We start from the raw sequence: 22,035 nt of genomic DNA on the forward strand, positions 1-22,035 counted from the left end.
ATCTCCCTTTAATTGTACTGATGTACACATTTTTGCATTCCCAGTACGGTTGTGTTTTATTTGTACGTTTTCAAAATTTTAAAGTTTTTACTCTCACCATCTTTTTTTCTTGGTGTTGTAAATTAAAGAGTCTTATTGTTATTTTCCACCTAAATACACAAATATATGCAGCATTAGATAGACCCATTGGACTATTTCTCGATTCAAACAGTGCACCACGACTGGTATATCAAAGGTCGTGGTGTGTGCTAACCTGTCTGTTTGATGGTATATTAAAAAAAAGATCCCTTGCTACCAATGGTAAATTGTATCGGGTTTCCTCTAAGACTATATGTCAAAATTACCAAATGCACTGGCTGGAACGAGAAATGGCCCAATCATGGCCAATGGCAATGGACCAAGGACAGTGATCAATCTTAGAATTAGGGCCTAGTCCTAAGGGACGTAGAATGTGTGGTTAAGAAAAGTATTGACATAACGTGCCCCATGCACTATCTTAGAATCATATGGACTGCGTATCGGGCGAGTGCTTATCCAATGAGCTGAACCATTAACCCACCCTTTTTCATCTTTAAATAAATTAAATTACTTACTGATATATCATATTGCCAAAATATGTAGTATGGGTCAGATTTAAAACCAGTTGTTGCCTCAATCTCCAAGAAACTGTTATTTTTATTTATTTATTTTTTATTTTTTTATTTTTTGGTTAGATGGTGGAAATACAACATGTATGATGACAAAGACTGACCGATTCAGAGATGAAAGTCAACAAGGATTCTTTTGTTTTGGGATCCAAAGTCCTACTAGTGCCATACAAACGACACCATGTGTTGAAGTAAGTATAAATTGGTATTTTAATTTTTTTAAAGTGCTGTTTTATTAATCCAGTCCAACTTGTGGGGATTATTGTTTTTTTCTCTGTGTGTCTATCTACCCGTTCGTCATTCATTTCAGTTCATCTTATTCCCGTGCTTATATCCAATTGCAGTTCAAACATGCTGTCCTGGGCACCACCTCAACTATCTGGGCTGGCTGTCTGTTTTACATATATAGTTTTCCAGACCTTTTTTTTTTTGGTGCAAATTTAAGGTATGGAGCTTAAATTTGTTGTATAACTTTTTAATGTAGTTACATATCAAGTTTGACTTTCATGAGATAAATTTTGTTGTTAGGCTTGATACTTTCAGAATGCTTGTTTCTCTTAACCTATATTTGTTAAATATTGCTAAAATCGCAATCTCAACTGCTTTGTTAGATTTTCAGAAAGGTTATCTTTACTTTTAAAAATGGAACAAAAGGACAAATCAGGTTTGAAATTGCAGCGTTTTTGCCAGAAAGACTTTTTTGGGTATGGTGTTATGGAATTGAATGCAACCACAGTCAACAGGGGATATGGGGGCTTCCCCCAGAAAGAAAATGGATTAAGTTTAGGGTTAGGGTTAGGGTTAAGAAAATCATACACTAATAAGAATAATTAATTTTGTCAAAAGGTTAACTTAAAAAACAAAATCAGCAAAACATTTTGGGTACGGCACCATAACCATTTTACCATCTGGCAGAAACCCTGGAAATGGTAATGGTCATATGGATTATCGATCAAGGCGAGTCATTTGAGATTTGACATAAACTCAAGAATGAGTGACTTTACGGTAATATGATTTCTGATAGAAAAAATATACCTGCAGTTGGTTATAATCTACACGACAAGAGGTGTTTCAGAATTAGTCACAAGGTTTGGGACTTGAGGGCAATTGTTTTTCTTGTGTATATAGGCCTGCCTATCACCTATAAAACAAAACTTTTTATTTAAATAAAATACATATGGCAGGGAACATTTTATTCGGTATCGTGACATGATTCACTACCAGGCTGTTTGCCAGAAAATAAGTTGAGGGTATGTAATAAAAATAAACCTGATCATAAGTGCCCCATTAGGTGGTTATGGGTTTCAAATCTTTTGAAATTGGACAATACATTTCATGTACTTGGACAAATTTTAAACAGCCGTTCTCTTACTATAATCTTTCTAAAAATTATAAAAAGGTGTCCATCAATTACCAAGATTTTAGGGTACGTAATTTAACCTTCGTACCTTCTGGCAAAAACCCTGACTACACTAATTTCAAAGATCGCTACCCAGTTCTAAATCATTACCGGCAAATAGCAGTTGCTACTCAATTTTCAACTGTTCACCATCTGCCACTTTTCAAAAATAAAATGTTACCTGTATGGGAAAAAGTGATTTTGAAAGTATTAATGGTTTGGTCATTAATTTTAGACTTGTTAAGTGACATGTTGTAGCACAGTTATATTGTAATGATGTACCAGCACGTATTTTAGATATCACAAGTGGATGCAGTCGGAAGAACTACAGACACTGACGGCCTCAGAGCCTCTCTCACTGGAGGAGGAATACGACATGCAGAAGAAGTGGCAAGAGGATGAAGACAGTACGTGTTGAGTGATGCTCTGCTTATAGCTAGTCATTCAGTGGTGATGTCAGAAGTATCATCCAACAGAGTTAATACAGAATAGGTGTCGGATGGTGTCACAAATTGGGGATAGAGGCGGTAATATATTCAACTTTCAATGGTTTGGGGGACCACATATTCGGGCCACTTTAGCTACGGTTCTTGGGGTGGGTAGAGTTATAGAGTTTCTGATGATAAATTGAAATAAAGTTTCAAACCATATTAGAATATATTATATTTATTTTTATGGCATGCCTTGGTTGCAGGGATAAGGGGAGGGGTGGATATAGCTCAGTGATAGAGCACTTGGTTGAGATGCAATAGGTTGTTGGTTCAGTTCTCCGTGGTGGACCCATTGAGCCATTTCCTGTCTTGGCCGTGTTGCATTAACTAGATATACAGTGAAACCTGTCTAAACCAGACCGTGAACAAACCAGAATCCTGTCAAAACTGGAAAAGTTTTGTTGTCCCGAATTTTCAGTTTTAAAATGTGACACTAAACACCAGATTTTGTCTTAATCGGGTAGTGCGAGACGTAGCCCAGTGGTACAGCACTCACTCGATGCACGGTCGGTGTGGGATCGATCCCCGTCTGTGGGCCCATTGGGCTATTTCTCGTTCCAGCCAGTGCACTACAACTGGTATATCAAAGGCCGTGGTATGTACTACCCTGTCTGTGGGATGGTGCATATAAAAAGATCCCTTGCTGCTAATCGAAAAGAGTAGCCCATGAAGTGGCGACAGCGGGATTCCTCTCTCAATATCTGTGTGGTCCGTAACCATATGTCTGACACCATATAACCATAAATAAAATGTGTTGAGTGCGTCGTTAAATAAAACATTTCTTTCTTCTTCTTTTTTGTCTTAATCGGATAAATATTAGGTCCCCACCATGATCCGGTTTCGACAGGTTTCACTGTGGACTGAACAACAAAAGAAATGCAAATATTGATTAGTTTTTGAAAAAATAATTTAAAATTATTCCGTATGAATCCCATTAGTTTTAGAGTCGGTTACATATATCTTATGAATATTTTAGGCCCATTTTGACAGTACATGTATTTACGAAATTAATTTTATGTTCAGTATATTAGACACCAAACAGACATGTATACTCTCCTTCAATTTAATAGTATGTAAACTTTTTTCCAGAGTGCACCTTCATTGTGTTGGATTTACTAAAGTATAAAAATGGACAAAAGAAACAAGAGGATAATGAAATAGGTTAGTTAATATTTTATTAATTTATGCTGACTAATATTTCTGAAGGTAAAACCTTTAATGAGTTGAAACATTTTCATATTTGTTTAACATCGTTAGCAATGTCAGGTATATATGAGAATTGTGTTTAGGTAACCATCTGTTTGAAATGTGACATTCTAATAATTTGTGAAATCTTATGTTCTGATTAATATGGTGGGGTTGTTGGGGTGGGTTTTTTTTTGGGGGGGGGGGGGGGGGGGTATTAAGTGATCTGAAAATAACCTCATAGCAGTAAATGATATAATTTCTTCCGACTTTCATATTAGGACTAAACCACAAATTTTAAACCTTACCTTGTTTGTCTTGAAATGGCCACTGAAATTTTATTTCAACAAACACTTATTTAAAAAAAGGAACAGAATATGTGTTTCATGCCACTTGAACACATTTTAATGTGCAGCTATTTGGTGTGCTGTATAGCGACACTTTGTCAATAGAGATAGAGGAACGCACTGCCACTATATAAGCACTTTCCTATAGAACCAGTGTATCCTGTCATGGACGGAGGAGCCGGCCAAGGCCGGCTCTTGTGCCCACGACAGGCGTGCGCTACAACAGCTTGTTCTGAATGTGCACGTAAAACCCTATGACATGAACCAGTGTACCACAACTGGACAGAGGCTGTGGTATGTGCCTTCCTGTCTGTGAGAAAATGCATATGAAAGATCCCTTGCTGCATTAGGAAAATGTAGCGGGTCTCCTCTGATGACTATGAGTCAGAATAACCAAATGTTTGACATCCAATAGCTGATGATTAATTAATCAATGCAGTGGTGTCGTTAAACCAAACAAACTTTTTTTCCTGTAGACAGCATAGTGCCCAATTTCAACTTGATAAACATTCAGGAGAAAGATTAATTGCTCCCATGGCATAGATTATAGGGAGCTATTTAAGATAGTACCATATTAATTCCATATAAAGTCATTTGGTAAGGAGAGCTTAAATTTTTTTGTTGAACTAACAACCCTTGCCGTTGTCCACGGCAATCGGCATTGCAGCGTGGAGATTGCCGTGAAGGTTTTCATTCTCCACGGCACCTTTTTTGAGAATTTTTTTTTGAAGGCATGTTTTTTTGCTATGGTCATTTTCTTAATTGCAAGGGTTGAACTAGTCTTAGTCTTAAGTAGCGCCGTTTGTTGTGCATATCATAGCCCCATAATAGAGCACTGGTTGTAATGGGAAAACATTTAGTCTTATGAGGGCGGTCAATCTTCTGATTCATTATGTCTGAGCTCAGGCAAGTGATGTACCATCCCTATTTATTTAAGTGTTCATTATGACATATTTAGGGTTTAACAATTTTCTTCTTACTACTTGAATGATAAAAATCAGCCTTTAACCTTTGATATTTTAGATTCAATGATCGGAGACGTGAATTTGTTCCTGAATGATGTGTCAAACAGAAAAAACGCTGAGATTGAAATCATGATTGCAGGTGATAAAAGTTACAGTTTGTTTTAACGACACCACTAGAACACATTCATTTATCAATCATCAATTTTGACGTATACTTTTAGAGAGGAAACCCGACATATAAATAATGCAATACAAAAGTTGCCTCAAATTTCAGAGCATTTGAATTCCAAATCAGTTTTTTTCCAACGCCATATAACCGTAAATAAAATGTGTTGAGTGTCATTAAATAAAACATTTCCTTCCAAATCAGTTGAGACAAATTTGTACAGGCAAGTTAACTACCTTGTTGATATTGACAATGAGATTTTCATTCAATTTCAACATAGTTTCGTCTTATATTCAATTAATGTTCAAGCACACTGTCCTGGACACACACCTCAGCAATCTGGGCTGTCTGTCCAGGACTGGTTTAGTGGTTAGTGAGAGAGAAGAGGGTGTAGTGGTCTTACACCTACCTATTGAGTCATTAAAACTTGCTCTGGGTAGGAGCCAGTACCAGGCTGCGAACCCTGTACCTACCAGCCTTATGTCCAATGGCTTAACCACGACACCACCGAAGCCGGTAATGAGATCTAAAACTGCCTCTTGTTCCAGAATGGGATTGAGGAAAGTTACCTCCCTTATCCACATTATCTCACAATATTTTCTGACGAAATGGCTGGTTTGATCCAAATTTGACTTCAAATAAACAAGTTGTTAACAGTGTTGATATGATTTTGCAGTGGAATTTCACATTTACTACATGTCAATATTATATAGTATCAAGTTATTTATTTAATTAATCATTTCATTTAAGTAGAATTACTAGCAAGCTCTTATATAAAACAGGCCTTCTAGAATACGGTGGCCCAATGCCCGAGGTCAGTGATTTTTCCACTCGGGCCACCAAAAAAATGTGTTTACCTGTTCCCGATGGCAAGTAATAAAAAAGACAGAAAAAATTCATTAAAAAAAAAAACAAAAAAAACAAAAAAAAACAAAAAAAACAGAACATACAATCCAAACAAATTGCTACTTTCGATTTGTCGCTATATTTGTTCCGGTTAATATAAATTCAACCATGACAACAATGTGAAACAGCGGATTAATTAATCTCAACTGTAATCAAATCCACTGAACCTGTGGCCAGTGAAAAAATTTCTAGAATGCCTGTATAAAATATTTCCACTTACTCATGAAGATGCCTGCATTGTGCATGTGGAATGTGGGAGTCTTTTAAATTTATTTTTAAATATAGTTTGAATGTAATATTTTACAATTTGATACACTTTCATTTCAGAAGAGACATATCGGGGTAAAGGCTTGGGAAAAGAAGCATTACTCTCAATGATGAGATATGGTAAACAACTTGTTTGATCTTTAGCATATATTATTCTTGTTTTTAATATTGTAAAGTGAATAGCAATTTTTTTAACTTGTGTTGTTGGGAAGTGGAACTTTACTGGGATTTTATATGCATAAGTTTGAACAAAGTAAAGAAAATATTCTCAATTTAAGGGCTGGTCTAGAATTTTTCCTTGTAACAGCTAAACCCATAAAATTAAATATAATCCATCTATCCCTTTCCTCTTATGTGAACAATGAATATTTTAGTGCTTCTACCATTTAATGTTGTTTCATCAGTCCAAAATGAATGTGGATAAAGTGTTGCTTTTGTTTTGGGGTACATAGTCCTCAATAAAAAGTATCCAGCAGTCCCTAATCCAATATGTTCAAATCTTGTCTGAAATGTTTTTGTGTTTGTGGTCATTTGAAGAACCGAACATTAAAACACATTTTTAAACATTAGAACTAAGAAAACATTAATTATGATGTTTTAAGCAAAGACTTGTACATTTCCACTAGATGTGCCACAGTATGTTGTAAGAGTAACTTTGATATTTAATTAATCAGTATTTGAATGTTATTATTCAAGTTAATGTAAAGTATTTATTTTATAAACATTTGAAGGTGTTGAAGTACTGCACTTGGACCGGATAACAGCCAAGATAGGATATGACAACAAACCAAGTATCTGCATGTTCATGAAGCTTGGTTTTACAGAGGTTGGAGATTTGTGGATTCTGCAGAACTATATTCTATTATAATATTGCCCTTTATCCACTAGTTATATACATTTATAAAAATGATGTTTAAAAAAATTAAGCCACTTTTCTGCATTCCATTTCATTGCATTACATGATACACAAATATATACATATCTTATGACTACATGTTTTCTTTACGGTCTCCCTACACAGATGTGATCAGCCATTGAAACCCATGTAAAATTGCCCAACTTCAAATGAAGATTGCCAATAGAACGGGTTCTCATTGGCACTAACAACATACACCATTGCAAACATACATTATATAAGCATTTATTTTCACTCCAAAATTGAGAACATTTCCGTCTCAGTTTTTTGCTATATGACCGCATCTGGCTGTAATACTGGTCCGAACAGGTGGTTCATTAACCGATTCACCCCAGCTGTCTCTTATGCTATACACTCGTGTCCCAAAAGGTCAATGCACAATATTACAAAATAGCCTGGGCAAAATACAGCCAGAAGGCTTAACCTTACACAAACATATTGTTTTACTTCTTCACCATTTCCTAGAAGTGAATATGTAAACCATAACATGTGTCACAATTAGGAACTATAGTGGACCGTGATAAATGAACTCTCACCCGAATGTGATCTGTGTAGTGAAACCTAATATATAGAACAGATGTTTTAAAATGTAAATATTTCACCAATAGACATTTTAAATTAATGTTGAAAAAGTGATATTAATTTTTTTTTTGTGAAACCTCTCAAAACAAGAAACTTTGTAAACTGGAATTTACTCAAAACTGAATATTTTCCAGTCCTTTTTTAAATATCAGTACAAAACACAACCTCTCCAGATCAAATTCCCCTTTAACCCAGACTTTTTACTTGGTGCCATGGGTGTCCAGTTTAGAGGGATTTCACTGTTATGTTTTGAATTTATATTCAGGTTTCAAGGAGTGATATTTTCCAAGAGGTGACACTGGAATTGAACATCATGGATGGTGTACGAGTTATGATTGAAGACGACACCCCACATTTCAAGATTGAGATGAAGGGATGACAGTAACTGAAATATCAGCTTCATGGTTCATAAACAATGTCAGCCGTCAGTCTATTAGCCATCAATCAAAGATAAATGGTAGAAACCAGAATTGTAGGCACCAAAAACAATTCTGAGTCAGAGTTGAACTGTGGCAACCAGTTACCGACCATGTTCAATCCAAGGGTTGTATTATGTGATGCATAATGTCATGAATCCTTGTCAAAAGGTAAAAGGAAGTGGTTCCAGTTTCATGACTGAAAGACATAATAGGCCAACATCAGGCCCCCCCCCCCCCCCCCCCCCCCCATTTATAATATTTAACAAAATCAGGCTTAGGACATTGCTAAGCTTTTCATGAATTTATAAGACAGCAATCGGTGAAAACATCTAAGAATATAAAATGTTAGCAAGCCAGTCTGCCAGAGTAAATGGCAGAACATTGTATGATCCTACATGATCCACGGTTGAATGAACATGAACATCCATGACTAGATGCATTCCATGTCCAGGGTTTCTGCCAGAGGGTAAAATGGGTATGGTGCCATATCCAGATTTTTTGGCAGATTTATTTTTAAAAGTTAATCTTTTGACAAAATTAATTACTCTTATTATTAATGTGCAGTAATCTGCGAAAAGTACATGTATGTAAGAAGGTTTAGGCCAGATGGTAAAATGGGTATGATGCCATCCCCAAATATTTTTGTAGATTTTTCTTTTTTAAGTTAACTTTTTGACAAAATTAATTACTCTCATCATTAACCCATTTTCTTTCTGGGGGAGGCCCTCATACCTCCTGTTGACTGTGGTTGCATTCAATTCCATAGCGCCATACCCAAAAATTTCTTTCTGGCAGAAACACCGATGTCTGTTATACAAGATGCATACAGTGTTTTGACAAAGACTATTTTGCAACAGTGGTGAATAAAGGCTTGAGTGCTCATGCCACTGTTCTTGTTCTCAATCGTTTTATTTCATTGGTATCCTAGGATTTCACAGAGGACAATAAAACTTACTTTTTCTGATGCTTGTACTGTTCTTACCAATTTCTGACCACTTGCAAGGGCCAGATCAGGTTTAATGGATCCAGGAAACCGATACTGATTAAGGCCAACTTTGTATTGTTGCCCATTAATTAATGAAATTTTGTTTCTTATTACTTCGTTTTCATTCCATGGGCAATATCACTATTTATGGAAGGACATGCGATTATTTTTTGACCAGTAAGAAAATGATATATATGTATATTCTGATTATGGAATAAAATATAATAACATGGACAGGGATGTCTCCAGAATGGTTAAAGCTCTTACCGGATATAGAAGCAATCTCGATTCTGTTGAACCCGTTGGATTATTTGTCATACCAACCAGTTCTCTACAATTGATATCTTGTATTTCAAACATTTATCTGTAGGAGTGCATGTAAAGGCTTTTTGAGGTTTATCAGGTGTAACTGATGTGACTCCATCGGGTTTATTATCAGTCTAGACCAAAGTTCACATTTTAATGACACCATTCAAGCAGTGATTTATTATTCATCGGCGGTTTGATGTCAATCATATGGTAATTTTAACATCTATTCTTAGAGGAAACCTGCTACATTTTTTCATTATATTAGTATCAAGGTATCTTTTATATGCACCATTCCACAGAATAGCACATACCTCGGCCTTTGATATAACGGTTGTATATATATGGCTGGAACGAAAAATAGCCCAACGGGCCCACCAATGGGGATCGATCCTAGCCCTTTACCACTGGGCTACATCCCACCCCATATTTACCCTTTATGATGCTGAATAATCAGATTAAACAAATGCTGAGATGTTATTAGGAAAATTTTCTTTCTTTCAACTAATGAAAGCAATTCCAAACAGAATTCCCCAAATTACTTTCAAATCAAATTCCATGTGAATGATGGTAATCCATTTAATTTTCATCTTGTTTTACACCATTCACACTTTAATCACTTTCATGTAATTCCATAACAAGTTATTACACCAGTTACTCACTAATCAAAACTCTATGCAAGCAAATGGAGATTGCACATGCATACATCTAATGAGTTTTTGCTAAATTGGTGTTAAAAGTAGTTAATTTTAGCTGAAACTGTTTCACTTCTCTTAAAAGCGCTGTTACGTACAAGGAACTGAATCAATTTTAAATTGATATAAGTGATTTAGCCATCGGGCAGCCTTGCATAATAAAAACAACAAATACCATAAATTAAATTTCATGTTTATCTGAAATGTTAAAACACCTTGCAAATATAACAAATTACAAAATAGACAACACATATATACATGAAATGAATTCACAAGCATGCAAAAGCATATACATTCAAAAATATGCATAGATAAATATCAAAGACTAATACACAGTAAATTGAAAATTCCAACATAGATACTAGTGGTTAATACTAAACAACCTAGGAATTTATACAAAATAATAAATTTTCTGCCTAGTACAAAAGTAGCACATAAAATAACATATTGTAAAACCAAAAAAACTTTCACCTAAGTAAAGCCTGCTTTTCTGTAATGCGATTCCATGCGCGATTTTCTGTACCCTTTTCCACATGTGGAAATGTGCATTTCCATATCTACATTTTCACAAATGACTATAAAACATGCAAAAAACTCAATAATCATTCAACCATGTATATGGTAAATGTAATGTGTATGGATTATATTGATAAACTGGAAAGCGGGTCTAATAATGGTATAAACGTTGGGCAGTGTGGTTTTGAAAAGTTTTGCCATTTTTCACAGTCATAATGCTCGATACTACACCTTATTCTGGTGAACCTTGCATTATTTGTAACTCAAATACCATTTACAACTGATTACATTTTAACTAAGTCTAAATTTCATTTCAAACCTCAGGATGGTTATTCAAAAACTAGGTGGCATAAAAAAGATATTTCTTTTATAAATGTATTAAAAAAAAATATAAAGACTTTGGGATATGTATACCGTATTCACTGCAAATAAAATAAAAATATCAATTTAAACTTCAAAACCATATTTTGTTATTCCTTCTCTCCAAGATGAAATAAGACATTTTGACATGCAAAATTTATATTTTATCCCCTCCAAACTGAAGTAAAATCGTGGCTTCATTTGGAAAATCGCACTTGGACTAAATATTGACTGTTCCAAGAGACAGTAATATATTACACATTGTTCAGTGCAACATAGTTTGTCCATTTTCTTTCATCTGTACCATTAATTTAAGCAATTATTATGTAATCAAAACTATTAGTTGTAATGCAGATGAAATGTCATACATGCTTGCAATTATTTCCTCAATTTTAAGATATTAAAGGGGCTATCTCAGTTTCAAGTGCCTTATTTTGCTACTTTTATATGTATTTGTAACAAATAAATTAAATAATTACAAAATCAATCCCACATACATGTACATACCGGGTACATGTAACTTAACAATATACAGTAGAATCTCGTTGGGTCAAATATACCGCAACGCTCGAACCTAAAACAAAGTCCCAAGTTCCACTTACACATTGTTGACCAAATGGTCAGGTTGAACTACCCAATGGGTCAAACACTTTCTCGAGCACCACCTGGGTTCGAGCCAACAGGATTCAACTGTACGTTTGAAATGTGCTGGCAGGAGGTTCCACCAAAATAAATTTGCTAATAGTAGAGTACAATTAAATTTCCGTTACATTCATTACAGTATAACATCATCCCACTGGTGCATACGTAGCAATGGTAGTTTATTCAATTCTCGATGAACGTGAAAATTAAGTCGTCGGGAACGTCATATCTGATGACGTCATTTTATATGGGCATGTGTCTTATTGAGCGTTATTGTTTATGGACCAAAAATAATTAAAAATAAAGTATGAAGTTTTAGTGTTATGATTAGCAAGTATGATTCAAATTTAAGTATTGTCTGTTATTTCTTTTAAAAATCATCCACAAACTTTTGTGAGAACGGCTTTGCTGATTCACACAGTTTGCAGATGATTTTTTTTTGTTCATACCCCGATGAATGTAAAAGAAATAACAGACACTCCTTAAATAGAGAAAACTATCTTCATTCATCTTGTCACATTTTATCAAATGTGAATTGATCGGTGATTCCATAGACACTGATACCTGATAGTAAGTACATAGGTTGTTAACATGAGTTCAGTAAAATCTGCAAACATAAGAACGATAATGTCTGCCTAGCATAATATTACTAAGCAATCATCTCAACTGTAAGCAAGGCAGCTGTCCATGTGAAATCAGGTGCTTTAACTGTCGATTGTCTTCTGTGGATTTTCTTATACCAGTAATTTGTTTTTTAAATTAACTAAGTTTTATGCAGGGCTCACCCAGTCCATTGCCAATGTAATCATTTGCTCATTTTTATGCAAAGTGGCTACAACATTTAGTATTTGGCTGATAAAATTTTCTTAAAATTTACCACTTTTGAATAATTTTTAAAGAAATATCTTTGTGGAAATTGGCTAAAACAAAATTCTTTCCATGGTGAGCCCTGTTATGGGCACATACACTGCAGTTCAAGGCATAATGTTTAGATTTCAAAACAAAAATTATTAAATATAGTTGGAACGAAAAAATATTATGCCGTTTTGAGATAGCCCCTTTAAAGTGAATGACAATCCACAATATGGAGTACATAACATAGTCATGGTCTGTATATCTATGGTCCTCATTTCTGTTTACATATTTGTTAATTAGGAATGTTGTCTTGGTCATAAAAAGATGCACAAGCTACATGTATAATATAAAATCCTGGATTAAAATAAGTTTTATTAGTAATGTGTCTATTGCAGAATCTAGTAATTTGGAGGTTCTTAGTGATGTTTTATAACAACATAGTGTTTTAAGATCATATTATATATATGCAGTGCATAATTTTGGAGTGAAAAATTAAATTGCCTTAAGCACACTCTGCTTGAATATATATATATATATATTATAAAGTGAGTCCAACACCAATCCAGCGAGACCTACTACATGCCAAATATAAAACAGCATGATTTTCAAAAAGTGAAAAATGCAAACATCAGGCTGCAAATGTACCACAATTCTGTGCTTCTGCGAATCTCAGATTTTGGGTTGGAAGCATAAAATTATTAGACGGAATCCCAAAATATCTATATTAATCATGTTTATGATTCTGGCGGAATCCTAAAATAAAATTCCTGAATTCAATGCTTGAAACATGTATTATTATCAGTGATTTGACACAAGAGTTTACAGATGGTGCCTTCAAACCATCAATAAAATGTCATTTTAACTGCTATCGGCCAACATTTTCCAGAGTCTATATCCAAACATTTGTGACAATTCATAAAATATAGCTATTATAGGTCAGTTAACGGGTGTTATAAAATATTTTAATTTTTGGCAGCTTAAAAATTATATTTTTGTACTTAGTTCATCTTTATGATATTTATTTTTTTGCGCTGACTGAAACAAAATTGGGCAAACAATCTTTTATAATGAGATTTGTTGGGGTTTTTTGGGTGGTGTTTGTTTTTTGTTCCTATAAATAAGATAATGCTTTTAAAGTGACAGACCCTAGTTTTTAAACACTATTGCATATCTTTTACTATTAGAGCCATTTTTGATAACTGAAATTATACATTACTTAGATTTTATTGTTTAGATTATCCATTTCTAATCTAAATGGTCATCTTAAATGGTTATCTAAGGTCATCTTGGTGTTTGTCTAATATCACAAAATGCATTTTTTTTATTTAGAAAACTGCACATATGTCTGAGAGTAAATGTTAAGGAGATAAGCTCTAGTCTACCTTTTACTGCTATTTCTTCATTTCAACTTCACAGACGCTTGTTTCACTCTATTATAACCGTATCCAGATGCGTTACAGGGCCCAATTTCACAAAACATTCTAAACCTACATTAGTCTACCTTTTACTGCTATTTCTTCATTTCAACTTCACAGACGCTTGTTTCACTCTATTATAACCGTATCCAGATGCGTTACAGGGCCCAATTTCACAAAACATTCTAAACCTACATTAGTCTACCTTTTACTGCTATTTCTTCATTTCAACTTCACAGACGCTTGTTTCACTCTATTATAACCGTATCCAGATGCGTTACAGGGCCCAATTTCACAAAACATTCTAAACCTACATTAGTCTACCTTTTACTGCTATTTCTTCATTTCAACTTCACAGACGCTTGTTTCACTCTATTATAACCGTATCCAGATGCGTTACAGGGCCCAATTTCACAAAACATTCTAAACCTACATTAGTCTACCTTTTACTGCTATTTCTTCATTTCAACTTCACAGACGCTTGTTTCACTCTATTATAACCGTATCCAGATGCGTTACAGGGCCCAATTTCACAAAACATTCTAAACCTACATTAGTCTACCTTTTACGGCTATTTCTTCATTTCAACGTCACAGATGCTTGTTTCACTCTATTATAACCGTATCCAGATGCGTTACAGGGCCCAATTTCACAAAACATTCTAAACCTACATTAGTCTACCTTTTACTGCTATTTCTTCATTTCAACGTCACAGACCCTTGTTTCACTCTATTATAACCGTATCCAGATGCGTTACAGGGCCCAATTTCACAAAACATTCTAAACCTAAATTAGTCTACCTTTTACGGCTATTTCTTCATTTCAACTTCACAGACGCTTGTTTCACTCTATTATAACCGTATCCAGATGCGTTACAGGGCCCAATTTCACAAAACATTCTAAACCTACATTAGTCTACCTTTTACGGCTATTTCTTCATTTCAACGTCACAGATGCTTGTTTCACTCTATTATAACCGTATCCAGATGCATTACAGGGCCCAATTTCACAAAAGATTCTAAACCTACATTAGTCTACCTTTTACAGCTATTTCTTCATTTCAACGTCACAGACGCTTGTTTCACTCTATTATAACCGTATCCAGATGCGTTACAGGGCCCAATTTCACAAAACATTCTAAACCTAAATTAGTCTACCTTTTACGGCTATTTCTTCATTTCAACGTCACAGATGCTTGTTTCACTCTATTATAACCGTATCCAGATGCGTTACAGGGCCCAATTTCACAAAACATTCTAAACCTACAGGTAGAGTTTTGCACATAAATGTAAATCTAAGACTAAACCACAATTCTTATTACTATTACAATTCAACAAATATAGATTAACCAAAACTTTAGTGTCCATATTCACAGGTTGAAACTAGGATCTGTGACTTTATGAAGTCTTGTTCAAAGCAGGATAGTTGGATACTATGAATAGTATAAACAGACCTGTATTAATTAAGCAGCCAGCTGACTAGAACAAAATAAATTACTAAAATCAAGCCATTTGGAAAAACCTCTCTAAAATTATAAATGCCATCTACATCATATACATATACATCAGGGATCTGTCCAGGTGTTTTGTGGGTCCGAATACAGGCCCCTTCTCAAAAGAAAATGGCACTGAAAATTCCCAATTTCTGTACCAAAAATTCCCAATACATAAATGTATATATATTTAATTAAGCCAATGCATTTTTCGTGCTGGGGTGTCGTTAAACATCTTCTCTATCTATTCTATATATTTAATTATGTCTACAGGTTCTAATAAATTAATTTAACAGTGGTGTACTGCATTATTCAGTGGACTGAAAACACATCCCATGTATGATTTACTGGCAATATTACCGGCCTCGGTGGCATTGTAGTAGGCCATTGGTCTACAGGCTGGCAGGTACTGGGTTCGGATCCCAGTCGTGGCATGGGATTTTTTAATCCAGATACCTACTCCAAACCCTGAGTGAGTGCTCCGCAAGGCTCAATGGGTAGGTATAAACCACTTGCACCGACCAGTGATCCATAACTGGTTCAACAAAGGCCATGGTGTGTGCTATCCTGCCTGTGGGAAGCGCAAATAAAAGATCCCTTGCTGCTAATAGGAAAGAGTAGCCCATGTAGTGGCGACAGCGGGTTTCCTCTCAAAATCTGTGTGGTCCTTAACCATATGTCTGACGCCATATAACCGTAAATAAAATGTGTTGAGTGCGTTGTTAAATAAAACAGTTCTTTCATTCTTTTTTATTGGCAATATGTTTTCCAATCCCATCAGACAACGAGACATTCCCGGGACCTATCCTGGATAAATCCCTGTACATGTAGTAGTACATACACACACAACCCAATAATATTTTTTCACCCTTTAGAAGTACACACACATGTTCATGGACCTGCATATCAAGGGATAAAAATATTAATTTTAAGATATTTTAACAGCAGTGGTTCACTTATTAATGTGTTATAAAAGGAACATGTACATATACATATAATAATTCACACATTGCATGTACACCAGTTACATCATGTATAGATACATAATTAAGAATAGTAACAGTCCACAGTAAAAAATAGTAGGGCCGAATTTACGAAGTCTGTTTTTTCAACAAAAAAATGGTGTTTAAGCATTGTAAATGTATGTGGTCACACGCATGTAAGTCTAAAACAGACTTTGTAAATTCGACCCGTAATGTCTAACCTGATGTACATGAGAGGTAACTAAAATTACACAACACAATGCTCAATAAATGACATCATTACGGCAATTAAACGAGTTATAAATTGTAAAATGTCAGTAATGCACACAAACATGCCTACGTATTGCAGATGATACGCTGCTTTGTCAAATGTAAATTCAAATGCACAAAATTAAGGGCAGTTCCAGAAATAACAACATTAGGGGTGGGTATATCATCAAACTTATATTTTAATGGCTATATTAGTGTAATAGCATTACATCTCCTGAAAGAAAAAAATATATATATAATATATATAGTTTAATTTTATTCCAAGGGTGGCATGTGTGTATTCAGAGATGGAAAAACCTCCAGATTTTCCAGGAATTCTTGATTTCAAGCACTACCTAAAACCTCTTACCTTTGATGAATAGCTCATTTGAAAGAGACTGCACAGATTTTGCTCTAAATCCCACCCCCAGGCGCAGGTCGAGTTGTCATTTTTATTACTGGATACTGAAAAACATCACACACACCCCTGACACACACATACCTCCCCTGTGATCATTTCTGGAACAGCGATAACATGATTTAAGTAGAATAAATAAATCTGCATATAGTTAACATGATTAAGTACAATGTACATGTATACTCTCCCAGATAAATTACGCTAGATAATATGACTGACATGAAATATATACATGTGTATATATATTTTAATTGTAACTGCAATGAGATAAAATGAATGGATGTCTGTTCTTGTAGTTGTAACTTTATCGTATTGACATTTTTGGGATTTGGCACAGGCATGTGTGTTTGATATATTATTGACATTATTGTAAAACAAGTCAACAGATGATTTATGATTTTTTTTTTCAAGTTGATTAATTTTGTGGGGAGTATACTGTAGATCCTACACCACTTACAGCAATCCTGACAAAATGGCCAGTCACATTCAGCTGTGCAAAGCAAATGAAACACCAAATGATATGATTAGTAATGATATGATTAGTAATGATAATGCTTAACTAAGCTTTCTGGATATAGCTACATAATGTATGTGTAGACTTTTTCTTATGAAAAACCTTTTCAAAATGCAGAGGCAAAGAATATTTTAGTGTACATAATCATAATGAGTACTACTTTTCCATCAAAATGGTGTGAGGCTGGGGGGTTTTGGTATTCTGGCTGCATACCTAATTATTAAGATTTACTTTGCAGAATATAGAAATGGTTTTCACACATGTATCAGTCATTACTGTGAAATCACTTTTGTTTTCTGGTGGTTTAATTTTCATGAAATTCATGGACTAGTGCAGTCAATAAATTTATGATCACAACAAAAATATAATACATTTTATAATAAAAAGTTATGATACAATCTTTTCAATGTAACAAATGAAGTACCCGAATTGTGTTTGTTTGTTTTTAGCAAAACCACAAAAATAAAGGATTTCACAGTCAGTATATATATCACTTAATTGTTTTTAAACGCCACACTCACAACATCACCAAATGAGGAAAATGGCTCATACCACAAGCCACTTCTAAGAAGTAAAGAATCTCTAACTGTATTACAACCAGGAATTTGAAACAAAAATAATTTTCATATTTACAATTTAAAAATGCTATCACAATTAACGTTCCTCTAAATGGATTAATATTCTATAAAGCTTGACACATAAAAAGAGAGACAGACGGAGTGGGGAGGGAGAGAGAAACCAGGAGAAAGAGACGGATAGATTGACCCCCACACTCAAATTTGGAAAGAAGGCCACATCATTCATTCAAATATACATGCTGGACCCAAACAATTAATAGCTATTTGGTGAATCTGATCACAAAATGTGCAGCCAAATTCAAGTAACATTTATAGAATTATAGCTATTAGCTATATACACATGTGTTTAAACAACAGTTTTTAAATGAGCTTTTTGGGCAATTTGGCAATGACATATATTTGCCAAATTTAACTCTTATTTGACGATTTTGCAAATGACAGCTTAAACCCTACATACATTTACATGTATATACACACGGGCACAAATGGTTACTACAGTTACATGTAGCTATAAACATGTATACATGCAAGATTCTACAGCTAGCTCTAGCACTCGCCAAATTTGCCAATTTTAAAAATAATTAACAAATTTTATTTTAATGTGGCGAAATAAAAAAAAATTGAAAATAACTGGGGTTTTGTATTTGTAGTTTAATAGATAATTTGGCGAAATGTTTTGCTCACCCAGAGCTAGCCCTGAAACTCACACACATTCACAAGGGCACAGATATGGGATAGATTGTTAACTTCATTTTGCTACAAACATGTATGCAAGATTAATCAACTACAGAAGTACAGAGAATAATGGTGGCTGTCTCGAACCATCTTGTGATGGCGGTCTCGGATCATCTTGTGATGGTTGTCTTGGACCGGCTTGTGATGGTTGTCTCGGACCGGCTTGTGATGGTTGTCTTGGACTGACTTCACCACCAATCAGTGATGGTCTCACTTGTACCTGCAAGTCGACTGGTTCGACTGGCAAATTCGCAGAAGCATTCTTCTGTTCAGGTCTGTTGTCCGATGAAGAATGCAAACCATTATCATTACACAAGAGGGGTGGCTGAATGCTACACGTAACTGCAGTACTAGCAGGTGGATGGGGCTGGGAAAACAGGGACAGGTCTGACGAAAACGGTTGGTGATACCGTGGATGCAGGCTGGTGATTGGTCTTGCTGGACCACTTGATGACAGAGGATTTGACTGTGTAGTCTTCTTCAATTTAAGAGAAGCTGGTGGAATAAACACTGGGGGAGTTAGTCCAGTCTTAGTTGGAGGTTCTGCAAACTTGAATGTTTTCCCTTTAGTGGAGTTTACAGAACTAGCATTTGAAGCAATGTCATTGTTAACAGAGCTGGGTGTTTGACCCAATTTCTCTTTATTGTGTGGTGAAGGGAGCAAAAATTCTTTCCACGAAGACTGTCTTTGAATATTACACGTTGATTCGGGACTGATATTGCCTAAATTAAGTGGCAATATGTTGTTTGTGTATTTCGGTCTTGCACCACCGAACGAGTCCGACATACCTGAAAGCACCAATGGTTTATTCTCTGTAGATTTTACAGAATTTTGTCCATCATATAGATGAAAGGCTGAAGTAGGAGATCCAATTTTCATAGGCTTCAGTGGTGGCATATTCAAATCCTTAGTACTCTGAGAATCAGCAAACTCTATATCTTCAGGTACATGAAATGAGTCCACTGAAGTCCTTGGTACATGACTGCTTAGGGATGGCAAGAATTTGGTATTGTGGTCAATAGTATTGTCATCTGAATGGGATTCTAACAAGTTATCCGAAGGTTTCCTATCAATGTTAGAAAATAGCTTTATTACATCCTCTTTTTCTTCGTTATCCTGGCGTCCTTCTGGTTCCAGTCTAAGGTGAAAAGCTGGAGAATCGAAACTTGTTGATCTGTTGGGTTCTGATGGACTACACATTTGTAAAGGTTTGCCCACAGATGAATTCTCTCTGCTACCTGTCGCTGCAGGGCATCTGGCTAAGCTATTAATGTTTTCATAAACATTCTCACAGACGATAACTTTGTCAGACAACAGAGACGTACTCAGTGGATGTGATACAGTAGCTGAAGCAGACTGGTGTCCAGATGAAGATTTGTCATGGCCCACAGAATTAGAAAGACTATTAGATATATCAGAATTGCACATTGCACGTACTTCATCAGACTGTGTTTCTTTCAGAATTTTACACACAATTTTGTTAGACTTTTCAGTTGATGGTTTTCTGCTGTGAATACTGTCTAAATTATCTGCAAGTTCATGATTTGCCAAAAACAAGGCACGAACCTCTGGATCCAAACTAGGGGGTGTTCCTGGTGGCTTAATACTGTCGCTCCAACGATTTTCTGTCTGTTCAACTTGCCTCCGTTGTACATCATCTGGTGGAATGTTAGGTGGTAAAATATTAACATTTTCAACAGAATGTGGTTCATAAGCAGGTTCATATGGTGGCAATTCTTCTTCATCAAAAGCAGTAGGTAACAGATCTACCTCATAATGTTCAGTACATGATGACTGTTGTCGCTGCTGAAGGATATTATCATTGGTAATGTTTTCATACTCGATCGACGATCTGGTTGCATGATGGTTACGTCGCCTACTCCCTCTTGATGGAGCACACTGTTCATTTTTCCTTCTATGTCGATGTGAATGGCGGGATCCATCACTGGAACGTCGTTCCCCTCTAGACGGATCTCTTGTACTAACCGTGCCATTTTTCTTAGATCTGGAGTTATGCCTCTGTGACCTGTGACAACCAGTAAGTGGTACTCTGCTGTCAGAGTTTGATCGACTGGCATTCTTATGCACTGGTCGAGCACTGGACCGTTTAACTTTCGTTTCACACACAGGTTGATGACGATCATAAACAATGTACTTTAGACAAACTATTAAAGATACAATATTTCCCACAAAACTTAAAAGGGAAAGAATCAATGTTGTGGCATGAACTAACATTGTTGCTGTGTGTCTCTTCTTGTGTGCAAAATATGCAAAATTATAAAACCTGCTGTTGTAATCCAAACCACCAGAAGAAAGAACAATCATGACAAATGAAATAATAATTCCAAACACTGAACAAACAAGGTAACTTTTCACGCTGCATGGCGTGCGGAGCTGCGAGGCAATAATAGCACATGTTCCAGTTGCAAAGATCATAGTTCCACCCCACAGCCCTGTCGCGACGTAGTGTCCCCACACTCTCTTGGTGAAGGCCACAATTCCCATTACGATGCAGGCCAGCCCTAGCAAAGCAAGAAATATCCCCAATATTAACACCTTCACCTGAGGAAACTGTAACTTCAGTCGCACATGAAGCGCCATGGTAATGAATTAATCTCTAAATTTCCTTGTGTGAGAAACTTGTGGTATTTGAAACCAGATATTATTTAATTATTCAAACAAATCACACTCATCTCACTTACTATATACAGTTTATACTAGTATCTCTTCACTAGATATGTTAATGATACCAAACAGGCATCATGACCTGGTCTAGTAGCATTAATCATCAAAATAAGAGGGGGTTGGGCCAAATTGTCCAAGTCTGACTTATGCCCAGTCAATGTAAACAAATGAATTGCACTACATGTTCACATATTGGTACGTTCAAAACCAATAAACTGTCGTCTCAATTCCATAAGACATTATTAATTAAAAATATAGATCGATAGCATACCTTTTCAGGCTGTTTAAAAGGAAACAATTGAAATTTGACATGTTT

At 35.4% G+C, this 22,035-nt stretch overlaps 1 protein-coding gene across 4 annotated transcripts; it reads left to right on the forward strand.

Annotated features, from left to right (window-relative positions):
* The first annotated feature begins 15 nt into the window (after window positions 1-15).
* LOC121380147 (N-acetyltransferase 9-like protein) lies at window positions 16-8,861 on the forward strand. Of its 4 annotated transcripts, none has more exons than XM_041508935.1 (9): window positions 22-62; window positions 714-838; window positions 992-1,092; window positions 2,344-2,453; window positions 3,627-3,698; window positions 5,093-5,173; window positions 6,434-6,493; window positions 7,105-7,199; window positions 8,137-8,861. In XM_041508935.1, exons 2-9 carry the CDS (start codon window positions 734-736, stop codon window positions 8,248-8,250), a joined length of 738 nt encoding a protein of 245 aa, XP_041364869.1. In that variant the 5' UTR covers window positions 22-62; window positions 714-733; the 3' UTR covers window positions 8,251-8,861. The 4 variants fall into 4 exon arrangements, with proteins under 4 accessions (XP_041364872.1, XP_041364869.1, XP_041364870.1 ...); XM_041508936.1 differs by lacking the exon at window positions 22-62 and adding an exon at window positions 223-267; XM_041508938.1 differs by lacking the exon at window positions 992-1,092 and having other exon boundaries at window positions 16-62.
* Window positions 8,862-22,035: the final 13,174 nt, after the last annotated feature.

Source organism: Gigantopelta aegis, chromosome 8 (assembly GCF_016097555.1).
Source record: "Gigantopelta aegis isolate Gae_Host chromosome 8, Gae_host_genome, whole genome shotgun sequence".
In the NCBI taxonomy this organism is placed as follows: domain Eukaryota; kingdom Metazoa; phylum Mollusca; class Gastropoda; order Neomphalida; family Peltospiridae; genus Gigantopelta; species Gigantopelta aegis.

Coding starts and splice junctions, on each gene's coding strand:
- LOC121380147 (XM_041508935.1), top strand. CDS start 734: ATGATGACAAAGACTGACCGATTCAGAGATGAAAGTCAACAAGGATTC. Junction 5,174..6,433: donor GATTGAAATCATGATTGCAG/GTGATAAAAGTT, acceptor CTTTCATTTCAG/AAGAGACATATCGGGGTAAA. Junction 6,494..7,104: donor ACTCTCAATGATGAGATATG/GTAAACAACTTG, acceptor AAACATTTGAAG/GTGTTGAAGTACTGCACTTG.